This window comes from Carcharhinus amblyrhynchos, chromosome 26 (assembly GCF_965287045.1).
Source record: "Carcharhinus amblyrhynchos chromosome 26, sCarAmb.v2.hapA, whole genome shotgun sequence".
In the NCBI taxonomy this organism is placed as follows: domain Eukaryota; kingdom Metazoa; phylum Chordata; class Chondrichthyes; order Carcharhiniformes; family Carcharhinidae; genus Carcharhinus; species Carcharhinus amblyrhynchos.
The window spans coordinates 39800017-39817677 of record NC_137349.1 but is presented as its reverse complement, the minus strand read 5'-3'; the positions used below and the strand labels follow the sequence as shown (position 1 = coordinate 39817677).

General features: G+C 41.9%; 1 protein-coding gene across 1 annotated transcript in view; it reads right to left on the bottom strand.

Moving 5' to 3' along the window:
* Positions 1–17661, bottom strand: part of LOC145358505 (AP-1 complex subunit mu-1) — a 109725-nt gene that overhangs the window by 23373 nt on the left and 68691 nt on the right. The window contains exon 11 of the mRNA XM_080212621.1: positions 2176–2251. Within this exon, the coding sequence (XP_080068747.1) occupies positions 2176–2251 (76 nt within the window). The remainder of the gene's footprint in view (positions 1–2175; positions 2252–17661) is intronic.

Genomic DNA, 17661 nt, shown 5'->3' with positions numbered 1-17661 from the left:
TGCCATGGTGTTCCAAATGATTCAGTCAAGGCCTCGGAAAACAAGCTTGCCACCTTTAAGTTTATCGTTTAGTGTCACAACTAGGCTTACATTAATACTGCATTGAAGTTACTGTGAAAATCCTCTAGTCGCCACTCTCCACGCCTGTACGGGTACACCGAGGGAGAATTTAGCCTGGCCAATGCACTCAAATAGCACGTATTTCAGACTGGGGGCGGAAACTGGAGGAAACCCATGCAGACACGGGGAGAACGTGCAGACTCTGCACAGACAGTGACCCAAGTTGGGAATCAAACCCAGGTCCCCGGCGCTGTGAGGCAGCACTACTAACCGCTGTGCCGCTGTTTTACCCTGGTCTGCAAACATCATGTTTCACTAACTGACAGTCAGTGCCCTCAGATCAACTCAATGCTGCCTTGACAGTGCTGCCCACATCCCAAAAACAAACCTATTAAACTAATGAATGGATTTGGTCAGTTTTGCTTAAATCTGCATTCCATGCAACTGTGTGTTTGTATCTGTCAAACGTTTCATTGTGTATGCAAGCTAGGCATCCAGCCAGAAATTATTTCTGTTTCTTGAGATTAAAAAGGAACACAACAAAGCTGGGGGTGGGGTTAATAAATAAATAGTTGGAAAATGCCATTAGAAAGCCTCTGGAAAGTGGGCTTTACAGTTAAGAGTAACAAAATATGAAAGTCACGAGGGTACTGGTGAATTTATAGCAGTTTGTGTGAGCCTGCAAAAGTGTGCACTGTTTTGGATTTTACACAGTAGGAGGGAAAGGACAGAGAGACTGCTGACTGGTACGAGCAAACACAACGGAAGACTTGAAAAATCATATTTCATTACAGCAAAGGAGATAAAAGGGGGAGAAGTTAATGAAGTATTAAAAGGTGATTTTAAATTAACAGTGTTTTCAGTCTGTGGAATTATTAAAGTGAGTGATTGAAACGGAGAGAATGCCAGCCTTTGACAACAGGTGGAAATGGAACAGGGTGGGTTAAAAGATTGAGTTGTGGACACACTGTTTGGGTTAAACAGCCAGAATGTATACTGTAATTCCTATTTCGTTAATTCTAGGTACCGCATTGTAAACTTACGGGATTCCTATGGTATTGGGAAGATTAAATGTGTTGTAACCATATAGATTCCGGTAACAGTCAGATCAAACATATGCATTTAAACATACAGCCATGTGATACAGTTCAGACTGAATGTGCGCATAGTATCTACAGGCTTGTGTGACAAGATTAAACATCTGCACTGCAACTGCTGTTTTGAGGCAGATTTATTGGCTGCTGAGATAATGGTTGCACTGCATCATCTATCCATCAACGTACCATACAACAATGCACGTACAGGAATAGTTTTGCATTCACCAAGTGTGAATGAATTACAGCTGTCTGACTCATCATGCGCTTTGATTATCTGGTTTTAGGAAGGTACTGATTATTTTAATTGCAGCAGTGAGCAGTATATGATTTGGTACAATGTAGCCTAGAGATCAAATCTGGATAGGCTTCTCCAGTGAATTGGCCATGGTGCTTGTAAAATAACATGCTTTCAAACTGAAGATAAAAAAACATTCTCCACTTAATACTAGAGTGCAGCTAAGTCATGGGAAGATGGTGGTGCAGTGGTAATGTCACTGGACTAGGAACCCAGAGACCCAGGTTCAAATCCCACCATGGCAGCTGATGGAATCTGAATTCAGTCAATAAATCTGAAATCTTAGTAATGGTGACTGTAAAGCTACCCATGACTTTTGTAAAAACCCATCTGGCACACTAATGTACTTTAGGGAAGGAAATCTACTAAATTATAAATGATCAGAGATACAGCCAAAATACAGACAAAGTATTGCTTTATGAAATTACAAGTTCTGCCCATAAAGATGTAATGTCATAGAAAAGTTCTGACAGAATTGAAAACAAAAACTGTTGGGAAGACTCAATGGGTTCGGTAGGCTGGAGACGTACAGATTGACCTGTTATGCATTTCCAGAAATTTGTCTTTATTTCAGATTTGGACCTATAATTTCAGATTTCCAGCGTCTGTGGTATTTCATTTAACCATTCTGAAGAGTCTGTGTTGGATTAAGCTAACATTTGTGATTGGTTTGTGAAGTTCAGGAGAATCAGCATTCAAGGCATAAAAATGCATATTCCTTACCTCCATTTTGAGTAATATAGCGAACCCATGGCAAAGCCTGGTAACCACTTTTCTCAATAATCTTCAAGTAACGAACCTGAGCAAAAGAAAAGAGATTTCGGGTAAAATGACTGAACACAGCTACTTGTCATCAGATTCCCCTTTGCAAGCTTTAGAGTGAAGCCCATCTACTAATTGTGTTATTTCAGAGATGGAGATCGAGTCTGATTTTCACAGCTCCTGAAGATATAAAAATTGCTTCAAGGAACTTTACTGTAACATGAATGTAGCATATGACAATGATCACCCATTCCACATTACCACTAACGATTCATTTCACCCCCTCATGCCTTTAGATAAAATGCATTTATTAATAACAACCAATTAAAACTACAGTAAAGGTTTGTGAATCTTAAACTGATCCATCTTCAACTTTTGGGAGTGCTATTTTGTCCCCCTAAAGGGATCAAGATTTCTGGTTCACCGATTGCAGCATGAGATTTGAGTTAAGTTGCAATAGCCATGATTCCTCATACAGGACAAGACTGCAGCTCCCAAGCACTTGCATTTTGAATCAAGATCACTGAATTTATATTATGTTTTAATGTAGAAAAACATCCCAAGACACTTCGACGTGCAGCCAGATTAAAATCAATACTGAAGCAGAGGCAGATTATTAGGAAAACTGAATGAGGCTACTCAAAATAAAGCTCTTGACGGTATTAAAGAAGAGGGGAGTGGAGATGTTCAAGGAAAGTTCAAGGGCCGATGTGGCTGAAGGCATAGCCATGACCAGTAAGGTGAAGGGAGGGCAGAGTCAGAGGAACACGATTCCTGTGGGGGTTGAAAGTGGGAGGCGTTATTTGGCACTGAAGGAGGCTACAGAGACAAAAGGTGACTCAACCATGAAGGGACTTGAACACAACATTGTTATTAGAATGGAAAACATAAATGCCAACATGTGGCAGAAGTCAAATTAGTTGACTGTGGAAAATAGTTTGCATATGGGGGTGGGGGAGGTGGGAAACAAACTTTTACAAAAAGAGACCTGAACTTTTTCATATTTAAACTTTATATTCAGGTGAGAATTAGTGTCAAGAGATCTGCTGACTTACAAAACACGACACCCGTAGACAAAAATGAATGGTTCTTCAGGGTCTGAGATGCTGGGGTTAGTTACCCTCACCAGAATTTTTATTTAGTAATGATGATGAGCAAGTCTTCCAGTGATTGGCACTGTACACAGCATGTGTCTCATCAACCTCTGCTGTGTCTCTCTGTTTCCTAGCTTTTGTTTCTGTCTCTCTTTCTCCTCTGTATCTTTCTGTACATGTGCATGGTGGTGTGTCAAGAGAAGACATCATGTGGGTTGGGGGCTGGGGAGGGTGGCTGCTGTATTTCCCAGAAAGGAGAGCTCCATGGTTTCCTTCCCAACCCCTCTACTATTTTCTAAGTTCTCTTGCTACCATCTTCTCATTATCATCATTGCTCATTCTGATTGGTACCACATTTTTTTCCCTCACAACTACCCAAGCAACCCCCTCCCCAAGCCCACTGTAACTCACTTTACCCATTGCCCTTTCAATGCCATTTCCTCTTCCTGAGGTTAACTGCTGGGGTGAAAGGTTCACCTACGCTTTTTCCAACAGAGACAATTCTAGCTTTCAAAACTGACTCAATTTTGTTTCAAAAGGCTCAAATGGAGATGAGGAATGAAACATTGTGCCTCTCACCATCTATCTCAGATGTCCACTATAATTAGAATTTTCAGTCTGCTTCGAATAGCAACTTAATCATGACAGGGAAAAATACATCGGCTCAGCTTTAAAGTTTAAAACAATGGTTGCAGTGGCATGTAACCAGGAGCGGTATTTTTCCTGTGCATGAGATTTCAAACAAAACTCAAATAAAATTTGGATAAAAAAAGTTTCTAGAATTTCTCCCCCTTAGCTTTTTCTTCAAGTATCTGAAGCTAAAATACAATATTCAGTTGAGTAGTCTAAATGCCACTGATGCTTTGTGGCAAAATGGACAAACTAAACATTCTACCTTCAACAGTCACAACACTGGGGGAAAATGTCACGGACAAGATCTGGCTTTTGAGAGAGACTATAACCTTCAACAAAGAACTTAAATGAAAATGGCAAAAGTCAAAGCAAATCCATAGAAATAATTATTATTAAAAAGACATTTATTCAGTTCTAAATTTTGCACAGAACCTTATTTTTGAACATCATATCTTTGAGGAGAATCTTAGACTCTGGTCACCAGGAAATATTTTTTAGGGAATTCACTGTTCATAGAATCATAGAACACTACAGTGCAGAAACAGTGCAGTACAGTTCCCTTGACAGACAAGGGAATTAAGGGTTATGGGGAGAGAGCAGGAAAGCGGAACTGATCCACTTCAGATCAGCCATGATCTTGTTGAATGGTGGGGCAGGCTCGAAGGGCTAGATAGCCTACTCCTGCTCCTATTTCTTATGTTCTTAGAAAGAGGCCCTTCAGCCCATCGAGTCTGCACTGAACACAATTCCACCCAGGCCCTACCCCCATATCCCTACATATTATACCACTAATCCCTCTAACCTACGCATCCCTGGACACTAAGGGGCAATTTCTTAGCACGGCCTATCAACCTAACCCGCACATCTTTGGACTGTGGGAGGAAACCGGAGCACCTGGAGGAAACCCACGCAGACACGAGGAGAATGTGCAAACTCCACACAGATTGTGACCCGAGCCGGGAATCGAACCTGGGACCCTGGAGCTGTGAAGCAGCAGTACTAACTACTGTGCTACCATGCCGCCCTATCCTGCAGTGCTTTGGAAGATAATTGTATCAGACAGACTCGGGTACAATGCCCGTGTCGTTAACTGCTTGGAAATGCTGTTAGAGATAGACACTGACTAACACAAGTCTTGGATATTTTCATTTTGTTGTTTGAGATAAGGAAGGGGGAATTATAGTGTTGCACTAAGGATGCTATTTGACTCGGTGAGTCTGTATTAGTGTCAGTTTCACATTACCTCATCTTATTTCCCTGCATCGCCTCAGCAATCTAACATTTTCCATCAATTATTTGTCTATCCAATTGCCACTAACAGTGCAAAGTATTGAAGCAGTTTCAACCACCACTTGTATCCCATATTCTAACGGCCTGCAGCACGAAAACAATCTTCAACTCCCACTTCAATATCATTCCTACATTTACACTCTTCTGCCGGAATTGTACTGGCATGCCCACCTGAGGCTCGCAAGATCCCACCCGAGCCCAGTGGAGATTGCCGTTCTGTGAGCCTCGCCCACCCAGCTTTCCCGGGGGGGGGGAGGGGGGGGATGGGAGAGAGGGAGAAGGGGAGGCGTGCTGGTAAAATTCCAGCCTTCGTGTCAGTTACTGCTCAGGGGTCACACTCTCCATTCTGAGTCATTGGGTTCTGGGTTTAAGTTTCGCTTCAGAGACAATATCTAGGCGGACACATTACTGAGCGAGTGCTTCGTTGTTGCAGCTGCCATCTTTTGGCTGGGATGATAAGCTGAGGAGGCCTCTTCAGTCCTTTCAGGTGGACACAAAAAGTTTCAAGCCAATATTCTGAAGCTCAGCAGGGGAGGCATATATCTGATATCCTGGCCAATACTTAGCCTTCAACCAATTTCACAAACAGGATACCTGATCAGTATTGCTAAGTTTATTTAGTGTCACAGAAGGCTTACGTTCACACTGCAATGAAGTTACTGTGAAAATCCCTTAGTCGCCACACTCCAGCGCCTGTTCCGATACACTGAGGGAGAATTTAGCATGGCCAATGCAACTAAGCAGCACACCTTTCAGACTGTGATGGAAACTGGAGCACCCGGAGGAAACCCATGCAAACACAGGGGGAATGTACAAACTCCACACAGAGTGATGCAAGCCGGGAGTCAAACCCCAATCCCTGGTGCTGTGATGCAGCAGTGCTAACCACTGTGCCACCATACTGCCCCTACACTGCTATATGTAGCACCTTGATGTGTACAAACTGTCTGCCATGTTTGCATAGTGACTACAAACAATTCATTGGAACATTCTGAGGCTGTGAAAGGTGCTACATAAATGCAAGATTTCTTCCCCTCTACCAACCACTGAAAATAATCTTCTCAAACCATTGTAATTCTGAGCATTTCTATTAGGCTATAATCTCTCCTGTTAGAGTGAACATTCCCCCAGTTATCCCAAATCTATCATTCTACAATCTGACCCTCGGCCAATTAAAGCTTTTCTACAAGCCCTTTAGTAGGGAGCTAAAATTATAAAGCACTCTGATTGTGACCTAATCAACATGCTGAATTTAACTTGTAGAGCACTTCTTTGTTTTTACATTCAACACCTATATGAACCAAGGCCAAAATCCAAATGTCTTTATTGTGGGCCTTCTACCTGCAGTTCCTGAATACTAGGAGTTGAACTTAATGGCCATGATGTAGGTCCTGTCAAGGTGACTTGCCTGGGTTTGTAAAATCTCACTTACTGTCCTGTCTGGAGACAATACACATCTCTTTAACCTATGCTAATGCTACCTCCACTCACACTGTCTGCATCTTTAAGACTTGAATAGCAGGTTAGCTGTAAAGGCTTGCATTCTAATCAGTATTCTGTAAACTGTGTGAGGCTTTATATGCCCTCCTCTGATCAGAACCTTCCACACACCTGATGAAGGAACACCGTTTCCGAAAGCTTGTGGGATCACTATCAAATAAACTGGTTGGACTTAAAGCTGGTGTTGTGAGACTTCTTACACGGTCAGAGAGCCAGAGCTAAATATTGCTGTGGCCTTTTCTGAAGACCTGGTCATCAGGCAGTTAATGACCTGGCAATTGCCTGGTTATCAGGTAGTTAACCAGCTGGCATCCATCTCTGTCTTTCTTAAGGATAAAGAACCTGTCTCAAAGTTGCCAACCAATCAGGTGGCTGGCAGCTCCTCAGGTCCCAACAGCACCACTGGGAGCACTGGCCATTGCTAGTAATGCAAGAGGCTTAGACCAGGAACAATAGGGGAGGCCCAGGATCAGAGGCAGTCTTGATGGTGTAGATACATGAATTGCAGGGGGAAAACAGGAAAGCTGTTATCTGAACAGATGGCCTACTGAATGCAGCAGTCCTGTTTCAAAGCTTGTATCTTTTTGAATCATACTCTGACAGATGCCTCATGTTTTACGGTGGCACAGAGTGGATCCTGGAGCAGGCAGTCGTCAAGTGTAAGGTTTCTGGAGCTATTTCTGTTACTTAAAGCAGTTGACTGATTACAGTCAATTGTCACAGTTTACAGGGTTGACATTTTGGAGAAAGGTAATTTTTGTGTACCCACACCACCACAACTGCCAAGACCAAAACTGAGGAGTTTTTGGCGAAATACAACAATTTGTTGAAGATTGGACTTGTGGAACTTGGGTTGATTGGGAGCTGCTGTCAGCTGAGAAACTGTAGCTAAATCTGAAGGAGCTGGAATTCTAGAGAAGTTCAGAGGTTTGAAAGGCTTTGTGGCTGAAATTGGTGCCGCATACACTGAGTGGACTGCCTAATAAATCTGTTAAGATCTAACTTTGTTGTATCTGCTATTTAACATGTAATTTGTTTGTTAAAGAAAGTTACAAAAACTTAAATCTTGAGCATTGGGTCTTTCATTGAGGCTTGTCAGATAATTTCAGTTTTGACTTGATCGTAACAACTGTGAATTTTAGGATGTTGTTCGATTCTCTGTTCTCTTTTCCACACGGTACTGCCCACATTTACCATCACTAACCTGCAGTTGCCACAGCTCGGCCCAGTTTACTCAGCCCATAGTTGCCAGTACAAGTGCGAATCCTTCAGTAAAGTCATGATGGGGTACAGTATGCACAGCAAGTTTTCATTTGCACTAACAGTATTGGATTGTAAAAGATTGACTAAGAATAGATTTCTCTGGGGTTTATTTTGAGTAGGTTGGGGTGTGCAGCTGGGGCTAGTGGCTAACTTGATCTGCATTATAAATCTTAGCTCCAGATCGAGCTGGCGAACCAGAAAGGTGGTTTCTTGAAAGCTGAGGTGGTGGTTCTGGTAACTTGTTCAACCAATTGAACCACAGGATTTCAGGGCAGAGGTCACTTCAGTCTCCACAGGCTTTTTTTTAAAAAAAAACCACATTTATTTTTGTAAATACAGTGAGAGCAAATATATATGTTTAATTTTAGCAAAGATCAGAGAGGCCTTTGATACCCGCTCCAAATAAACTGAAGCCTCAGCATTTTAAGCTTCTGGTTTCAAAAGAGCGCTTTGTTTTATAGTTCAGTAAAGATGCTACAAAATGAAACTTTTTAAAAAAGTAAATTATACTGTAATTGGCTATGAAAGAATGTATATTTCCTTATAAAAGACTTCACCTATCCAGAGTTCAGAATTGAACTAAATCTAAACAGTGAGCAAGTGCTCTAATCCCAATTATAAGTAGCTCTCTCAATGCAGTGCTTAGAGTTTGTTGCCTTACAGGTTTTACACATAGGTTTATGCTGTGCCCAAGATACAGTGTGGAAGCCAAACAGGATTTTGAAGTGTCCAAACTTAACAAATCTAATTTGAAGTCAGACCTTAAACTATGAAAGTCCCAACTTGGATAGATTTAAACACGTGGTTCGGTACTTGTGAAAGCAGGAAATGGAAAACTTCACCACCTGGCTGACAGTGATAGTTAAAAATTATACAGAACTTGTACCTAATTTCTTCAGGGACCACCCCCCTCCCTCAAACAATAACTTAAGTGAAAGCCTTCACTGAGTGACTGCCCTCTCATCTGAGTTCATAGAATCTCTACACTGCAGAAAGAGGCCATTTGGCCCACTGAGTCTGCACTAACCACAATCCCCATGCCCTGTAACCCACATATTTACCCTGCTAATCTCCCTGACACTAGGGTCAATTTAGCGTGGCCAATCAACCTAACCCGTATATCTTTGGACTGTGGGAGGAAACCGGTGCACCTGGAGGAAATCCAGACAAGACACAGGGAGAATGTGCAAACTCCACAGACAGTGACCTAAGGCCGGATTTGAACCCAGGTCCCTGGTGCTGAGAGGCAACAGTGCCGACCACTGTGCCACAGAGTCGAAAGGGTCAAGCTCCACATTTCTAAACTCCAGCACAAAATCCAAGCTGACACTTTAGTACAGAAAGGCTGCAGTTTTGGGGTTGTGCCTTTCGGATGCGATGTTAAACTGAGGTGGACACACCAGGCCAAATGGCACAATTCAAGAGCAACATGAGAGTTCTCCCACACTGATACTAATGCCTCAAATGGCATTGCCAAGAGACGTTATCTGATTATTTATATTTCTACTCTTTGAGGGCCCTTGCAGTGGGCAACTTTGCTTCACATTTACCAGTATATCTGCAGTCACTTCAAAACAGTTCATTGTTTGTGACATCCTGAGGCTGTGAAAGCCATTACAGAAATACCAGTTGTTTTGCTTCTTTCCTTTGATCATTATCATTCCAACCCCTCTCTCTCACCAATTGTTCCCAGTGCCACTCAAGGTGCACAAAGATAAACTTCACTGTTGAGAAATGCGCCAATCTGAGACTCCAGGCACAAAACGAGTTTGTGGTAAAACACACTGGAATATCAACACATTGCTCTGTCACACTGCCCACTTTCAGAGATTGTGCAACCGGAGTCAGGATTCAACCACTGACATCAACAGGAACTGGAGGAAACCAAAGCTTGTTCACCAATTGAAATTGATCATGAGTAATTTGTATTTTAATTCCATTTACCTGCTTGGGTCATTAACCCTTAATAGGAGGGCTTCAGCTGAGAATCACAGACATATATTCAGAATCACAATGGTACGAGAGGCAGCACAGTAAGTAGTCTCACAACACCACATTAAAGTCCAACAGGTTTATTTGGTAGCAAAATCCACTAGCTTTCGGACACTGTCCCTTCATCAGGTGAGCGGGAGTTGTGTTCACAAACAGGGCATATAAAGACACAAACTCAATCTACAAAATAATGGTTGGAATGCGTGTCTTTACAGGTAAGCAAGTCTTAAAGGTACAGACAATGTGAGTGGAGAGAGGATTAAGCACAGGTTAAAGAGGTGTGTTTTATCTCCAGCCAGGACTGTTTGTGAGATTTTGCAAGCCCATGCAAGTCGTGTGGGTTACAGATAGTGTGACATGAACCCAAGATCCAGGTTGAGGCCACCCTCATGTGTGCAGAACTTGGCTCACAAATAGGGTATATATAGATACAAACCCAATTTACAAGATAATGGTTAGACTGCGAGTCATTCCAACCATTATCTTGTAAATTGAGATTGTGTCTTTATATGCCTTGTTTGTGAACAGAACTTCCACTCACCTGATGAAGGGGCAGCGCTCCGAAAGCTTGCAGCTTGTGCTACCAAATAAACCTGTTGGACTTTAACCTGGTGTAGTGAAACTTCTTACTGTGCTTACCCCAGGCCAACACCGGCATCTCCAAATCACAAGAGACAGCCACAGGATTCCTTATGACCATCCTCACCAAGAACATTCCAAGCCCAACCGGTTAAGCCAGACTGGTACGCCATTGGAAATCCTGAAGATATGAACGAACACCTTGATCATGAGCTCCCCTAATTCCTATTACTGATGTAACTGAATGTATGAAGATAGCAATAGCTGAAGTAGCCTCTAGCCATCGGCTACATAACCATGGCCGACCACATGACTTTGGGCCCCAAATTTATTTTTCCTTGCACTGTTGTGATGTGGTTTGAGATCTTTTATCCTGCCACTGTATAATCTGACTAAATGCCGCCTACTGATTAACTGTTGGTAAAGTATTTGTGGTCTGCTATATAAATACACAACTATGGGTTACTGAACCTCCAACTGCTGCCAACCTGGTCAACCATTCAGCCCTCATATCACAACTTGCAATTAACTTCCTTCGCTTTGGCACATTAGCAACAAATCCCACACGTTCATATAAAAAAAACGAAACACACTCAGCTGTGAATATCATGTTTAACTTTGGCAAGAAACACAAAGCTCAAGCGTTTGAAGGGTGTCTTATGAGGTGACTCCAGCGCAAAGAATGGGAAGCAGGCAACAAACTACCACGTTTAGTTTATATATGGCATCACTGGAGTTTGATATTTTCAAAAGATCATAATCTATCCCCTTCCATTTTTCTTCATTCATCTCTTGATGTTACTGACATGTCAAGACACAGAACCATGGATAGGGCAGGCTCTTCCACCTTATCAGACTTCATGGCAGAGTTTACACATTAAGTTTTGGTTGGGTACCCTCATGGGGGCATCTCATGGGATAAGGGGACAATCATTTTCACAACAACACATGGTTACTGAACCCAACACTCATATCCCTAATAAACTTTAATCAGTTCAGCACAAGAATCTCGATATTAAAATCATCTTTAGATTACAATTTATTAAAAACACCAGGCAATTTATTAAAAAACAATGCCTGTTGCATCAAGTTAGGAGAAAGATGAAAATCGGCAAGACCGTGGAGATGCAATTTCAGTTGCACTTTTTCTCTCATTTTTATATTTCCAGCATGAATCCCTATGCCTATATTAAAATAGAAAATGCCTTTGTAAACTTGTCACACGGTAATTTCACACTTCCTCTCGCTGCTGACACCAAAATAGAGGCCAGGGTTTTGTGTGTTTCAGAGTCGCATTAAGCAATGAACTTAACCACCAAGCTATTCAGAGAAATAAATAGTGCTCAGTATCAAATCTACATAAGGAAGGTAACCAGGAGCATCACTATACTCACAAACAGCATTGGGACAGAAGAGAGAATTAGGCATTTCTAATTAGATTCATCTTTAGAGGAATTAACACACCTTGTATTATTTTTTCCTTTATGGGATGTAGTCACTACTGGTAGGACCAGCATTGTTACCCAACCCTAACTGCCCTTGAACTCACCCATGTTTATGTGGCTCCAGAGTCACATACAGGCCAGACCAGGTAAGGATGGTAGGTTCCCTGCTCTGAGCAGTCACTCAGCCAAGATTTTCGCTTAGGTTGTTTGTGGAAGAGGTGATCCCTGAACAAAGTAAATTAAGTACAAGTTCTGTATAATTCCCTTCTCTGGAGAACATTAGTAATCCAGGTGGATTATGATAATCGACTATGGTTTCATGATCACTGCTACCAAGATTAGCTTTCAATTCCAGATTTACGTGGCAGGTTTGGGACTTCTGTCTCCAGAGTTTCATCCAGAATCCATGAAAGAACTAACAATAATTTCTTCAGCACGGACATGGGTCTAATGGATTCCTTCTGCACTGTAACAATGTTACGATGGTATGATTTATGTTCTGGTTGCCACACTACCAGAAGTACGTGGAAACTTTGGCGAGAGTGAAAAGGAGGTTCACCAGGATGTTGCCTGGTCTTGAGGGTGTTGGCTATGAGGAGGGGTTGGAGAAATTAGGATTGCTTTCACTGGAAAGATGGAGGCTGAGGGGAGACATGATAGAGGTCTACAAAAGTACAAAAGGCTTAGGTTGGACAGTGAAGAAGCTTTTTCCCAGGGTGGAAGTGTCAATTACAAGGGGGCACAGGTTCAAGATTGGTAGGGGGAGGGGGGAGTTCAGAGTGGTGGGTGCTTGGAACGTGCTGCCAGGGTTGGTGGTGAAAGCAGGCACATTAACCACATTTAAGAGGCATCCAAATGAGTACATGAATAGGGAGGAAAGAGAGGGATACAGTCCAAGTAAGGGGAAAAAGGTTGCTTTTTTTAGTTTAGTTAGGGCAGCATTAGCCTTCCCAAGCCTGTGCCAAAGAGCCTGTTCCTGTGTTCATTAGCTTGGGCCTCTGGGTTGCTAGTCTAGTGAAATCACCGCTATAGTCCCTTGTGGAACAGATATTCAAAGATACTGAACTATAAGATTTTACCCTGCCCAACAATGGGGTATAATGGTCCCCTTAAACAATTAGGGAAATAGGTAACAAGTCACAAGTGGCTTACATTCACACTGTGAGAATCCCCTAGTCACCACATTCCAGCACCTGATCGGGAACATTGAGGGAGAATTTAGCATGGCCAATTCATCTAACCAGCACATCTTTGGACTGTGGGAAGAAACTGAAGCACTCGGAGGAAACCCACACAGACACAGGGAGAATGTGCAAACTCCACAGAGACAGTGACCCAAGCCGGGAATCGAATCCCGGCACTGCGGGGCAGCAGTGCTAACCACTGTGCTATTTATAAAATCCAATCACTCGATAGCTCAGATTGTGTTCAAGTATCTGACTATACTATGACAGCCAGGGCTATAGAAACATTTTTTTTTGAGGTGGGCATGCCGAAAGCAGCAAATTTGGGATGACATGTGGTGAACAGCAGCCCAAAACTTTGTGCAACATGAGTAGTTCTTTCTAGAGAAAGGAAATATACTTGGCTCATTTCGAGCAGAAACTGAAGGATCTCCCCTAATGTAATCACAAATTTTGCATGTGTATTTGATTAAATCAACATGCAAATTTTATGGTTTCTTTACATCAGCGCTTACAAACGAAAGTGTTTTTCTTGCTGTTACTTCCTCTTGTTAACACTGAGGATGGCAACTATTCAGAAACTCACTGTGCACAATCTAATGTTGAAGTTCACTCTGAAAACATGTATTTTTATATCATACCAACTGAGCTTCCACGATATTGCACAGGTAGTTAAGATTTGGTGCAGTTCTTGGATAGAGTTGAGTTCATAGGAGGTAGAAAGTAATGTGCCAGGACCTACAGACCGAATCAAACAGTCACTTTAACTGTCCCTGTTCGGGTCTTGTACTTACATTATGTAGAATCATACAGCACAGGAGACGACCACTTGGCCCACCGCACCTGCACTGGCTTTTTGTTGGAGCTATTGAATTAGTCCCACTCCCCTTGCTCATTGCCTTGCCAATTTTAATTTAAATTTGGAATATTTTCAAAATTAAATAGATTGAAACATTTTCATTGCCGAACTCTCATGTCAATATTGCTGATGGAATCTGCTGACAAAAACTGATTCAGTTTGTTCTCCACATAGAAACTCTGTGCGTACATTGCTCATTTGCTAAAAATATGTAAATGAATAATAACCAAAGAGATGACAGATATCCAACTTTAAGTAAAATGTGCATTAAAATAGTCAGAAAGTCCCGAGTGCACAATCTCAAATATCACAACTCTTAAGAAATGTTTTGACAGAGAAGGGAGTGAGTGAGTTCAGATCAGGCTGTAATTATACATTCCTGGTGTAGAGATATAACACCTCCACAAACTGAAGACGACAATTACGATGTGGCAGGTTTACACGAGTATGGAAATTTAAAATGGAAAAGGCTCTCTGGAAGTGTCTACAGCCACAATGATTGATATATTCATTATATGGTAACTTATTGTATCCACAGCGTAAAAGAAAGTCACTTCTATTCAAAAGAGCCATTTAGTTTACTTGTGGACAACTATTGTAACCCTGTGGAATCAGGTGCTGCAGTGTTAAGAACATTCCTCTCATAACCATCATCCAATAAATGTTGCTGTGGTACTCAAATGATGAGAGAATGTTCTGCAGTTGTTTTCAAACCACTCACAGAACTGGGTTTAAAAAGTGCATTTTATATACTCTTTAAAGCAAATTTCAAACAGAGTAGAACCTTCAAGTGCGCACCATAACTATCCATCTTCGACACATACTTCCCGGCAATTGTGCAAGGTCCCAGATCTCCTGGCTTAAACCAACTGAGCAGACCTGCTGACATTACATTCCATTCCTGTTAATTGTACCACTCCCACCTTCAGTCCTATGTGATTGTGTCAACGTCTGGTCTCCTGCTGTTACTACACACAAATGTGCTGTAGAACCCTCACTTAGCAACCTAGCAAGAACCAATTAAATCCAATATAAACTACAGAAAGAAGATGGCAGCAAGAACTGAAATCCAAATTTCTTTCTTGCTCATTTCACTGCTTCTTGGTAACTGGCTTGGTGATTAATTGAGTAATTAGATTTCCAGTCTGCATAACACTACAGCTTTTAACCAAAAAAAGTAAAAATACTTTTTAAAAATCTAGCAAGAAAGCAATTCCCACCCCCAACACCACCCTGCTCTTCATTCACTTGTTGGCCCAACACAGAATTTATTCCATTGTTTCCATAATTCCAACACCACCAACAAAACTGCCGAAACTTGGATGTAACTGCCTAGCAAATCCCTCTGGAAAGGTGAAAGAGAGCATCATAGTCAAGCCTGACCCAACCTTTGCTCAAGTTCTATGTTCATCACCAATGTTTGTTCTATCGTGGGAACCCATTTCTGGGTGGCGATGGCCTAGTGGTATTATTGCTAGACAATTAACCCAGGAACTCAGCTCACGTTCTGGGGACCCAGGTGCGAATCCCACCACGGCAGATGGTGGAATTTGAATTCGATTAAAAAAAAATCCGGAATTACGAATCTGCTGATGACCATGATTGTCAGAAAAAAGCAAGCCATCTGGCTCATCGATGTCTTTTAGGGAAGGAAATCTACTGTCCTTACCTGGTCTGGCCTACGTGTGACTCCAGAGCCATAGCAATGTGGTTGACTGCCTTCGGGTAACTAGGGATTGGCAATAAATGCTGACCAGCCAGCAACATCCATGAATGAATAAAAAAAAAATTAGGAAAACTACAAGACCTTCATTGTCATTACAATGTGACTTCTTGGTCTGGTCTGGTCTGGATCTTTCACTGTGTGAATCACTGGATGGGAATATCTCTTTTGCACGGATTATTTTTCACTTTTCAACGCTGTCTGTTCATGTAACTACTATTAAAAATAGTGTAGATAAGATTTTGCATATTGTTTCTATTGGCACAGCAAAATATATCTTTACACATGAAAGATACTTCATTTACTGAGTGTTCTGTTGGCCACAGGTTTCCATCGGGCCTCTATTTTAGCATACTAAACACTGTCTATTTTTAGGGTCGAGATGGAGGCAACCACAAGAGGACTAAATTGGAAAATGTCACAGCCAGCTTTAAAAAAAAACAAACTTGCATTTCCATTACCCTTTGCACACTGTGCCAATGGAACAGAGTACATCACAACTGGAGGATTATTTTTGAATGGGATGATGCAGGTCAAAAAGAAGAATCAACTTTCATTCAGACAGCACCTTTCAACCACCTCAGGATGTGCCAAAGTGCTGTATATCATCTTGAGGGGTGTGTGGGAGAACGTGGCAGTCAATCTGCATGCTTCTTGCAACAAACAATGCGACGAATGACCAGCTGCTACAGGACAGGATGCCAGAGGCACACCCTTGATCTTCAAATAATGCCTTGGGATCTTCCACATCTACCTGAACAAACAGATGGACGCCTTAACTTAAAATGCCATCCGAAATACGGCATCTCTAGCAGTAATGCCTCACTACTACACTGGATTGTCAGTCAAGGTTCAATAGTGCCTGGAGATGTCTGGAACGCATCAATAATTGCATTTATATAGCACCTTCTATGTAGAAAAATGATTCAAACACTTCACAAGATGCCATTGAGCCAAGTGATAGTTTTTTGGGGATCGAATAGATTGGCTGGTTGCTTATGGAAAAGGTACGTTACACTGAAAATACTGCCTTCCTATAAAGATAAATGGTGTAATGGAAGTCAAATTCTAGCACTTGGAAGACCAGTGCAAAACCTAATAGTATAAGCTACTCAAATACAGAGGAAAGGGGGAAAAAATAGAACTTGGAAGGTGCGATCAAAATCTGTTACAATTGCTTACAAAAATCACCTCCAGTCACCACAGATATGCTGACCTGTAATGTACTGATCTCTATGCTAAAATGCAAGGGTACAATTAGGTCCTGCCAACCACCAGGGTTACATTCTCAAAACCGCGTGACCAGCAAAACCATCAACGACGAACATGCTTTTCAATGGGAGTTAATTGGATAGGTGCCTGCAACATCAGGACACCATTAGTTTGTACAGTTAGCGTACAGCAAATTGCATTTCCTAGATACAGGAGGCGAGAGTCAGGTGACCTGAAGCACCTCTGAGCAATACCAAGATGTACTGAAAATTTTAAAAAGGTAAACTCGTTTAAGAAAAACAGAATCATTTCAAAACTGGCAGACAAAATCAGTGAACATTTCAGAATTGAAGAGAATTGTTAATGCAACTCTGGATGAGAAATTCAGATATTTCCAGGTAAGCCTCTCTCTGTTTGGGCTGCACTTCAACTGCATTCCAGGTGCCGCATCTCACCCTCCAAAAGATGCTTAAAAATTAAACATCAATGGCCAGGACTAATGGAAGGAATCTGCTTCCAGAGAATTTGTGTTTTAAAGTTTAATTAGTGTCACAAGTAACACTAACACTGCAATGAAGTTACTGTGAAAATTCCCCAGTCGCCGTGCTCGGGCTCTTGTTTGGATACACCGATGGAGAACTTATCGTGGCCAATGCACCCAACTGGCATGGCT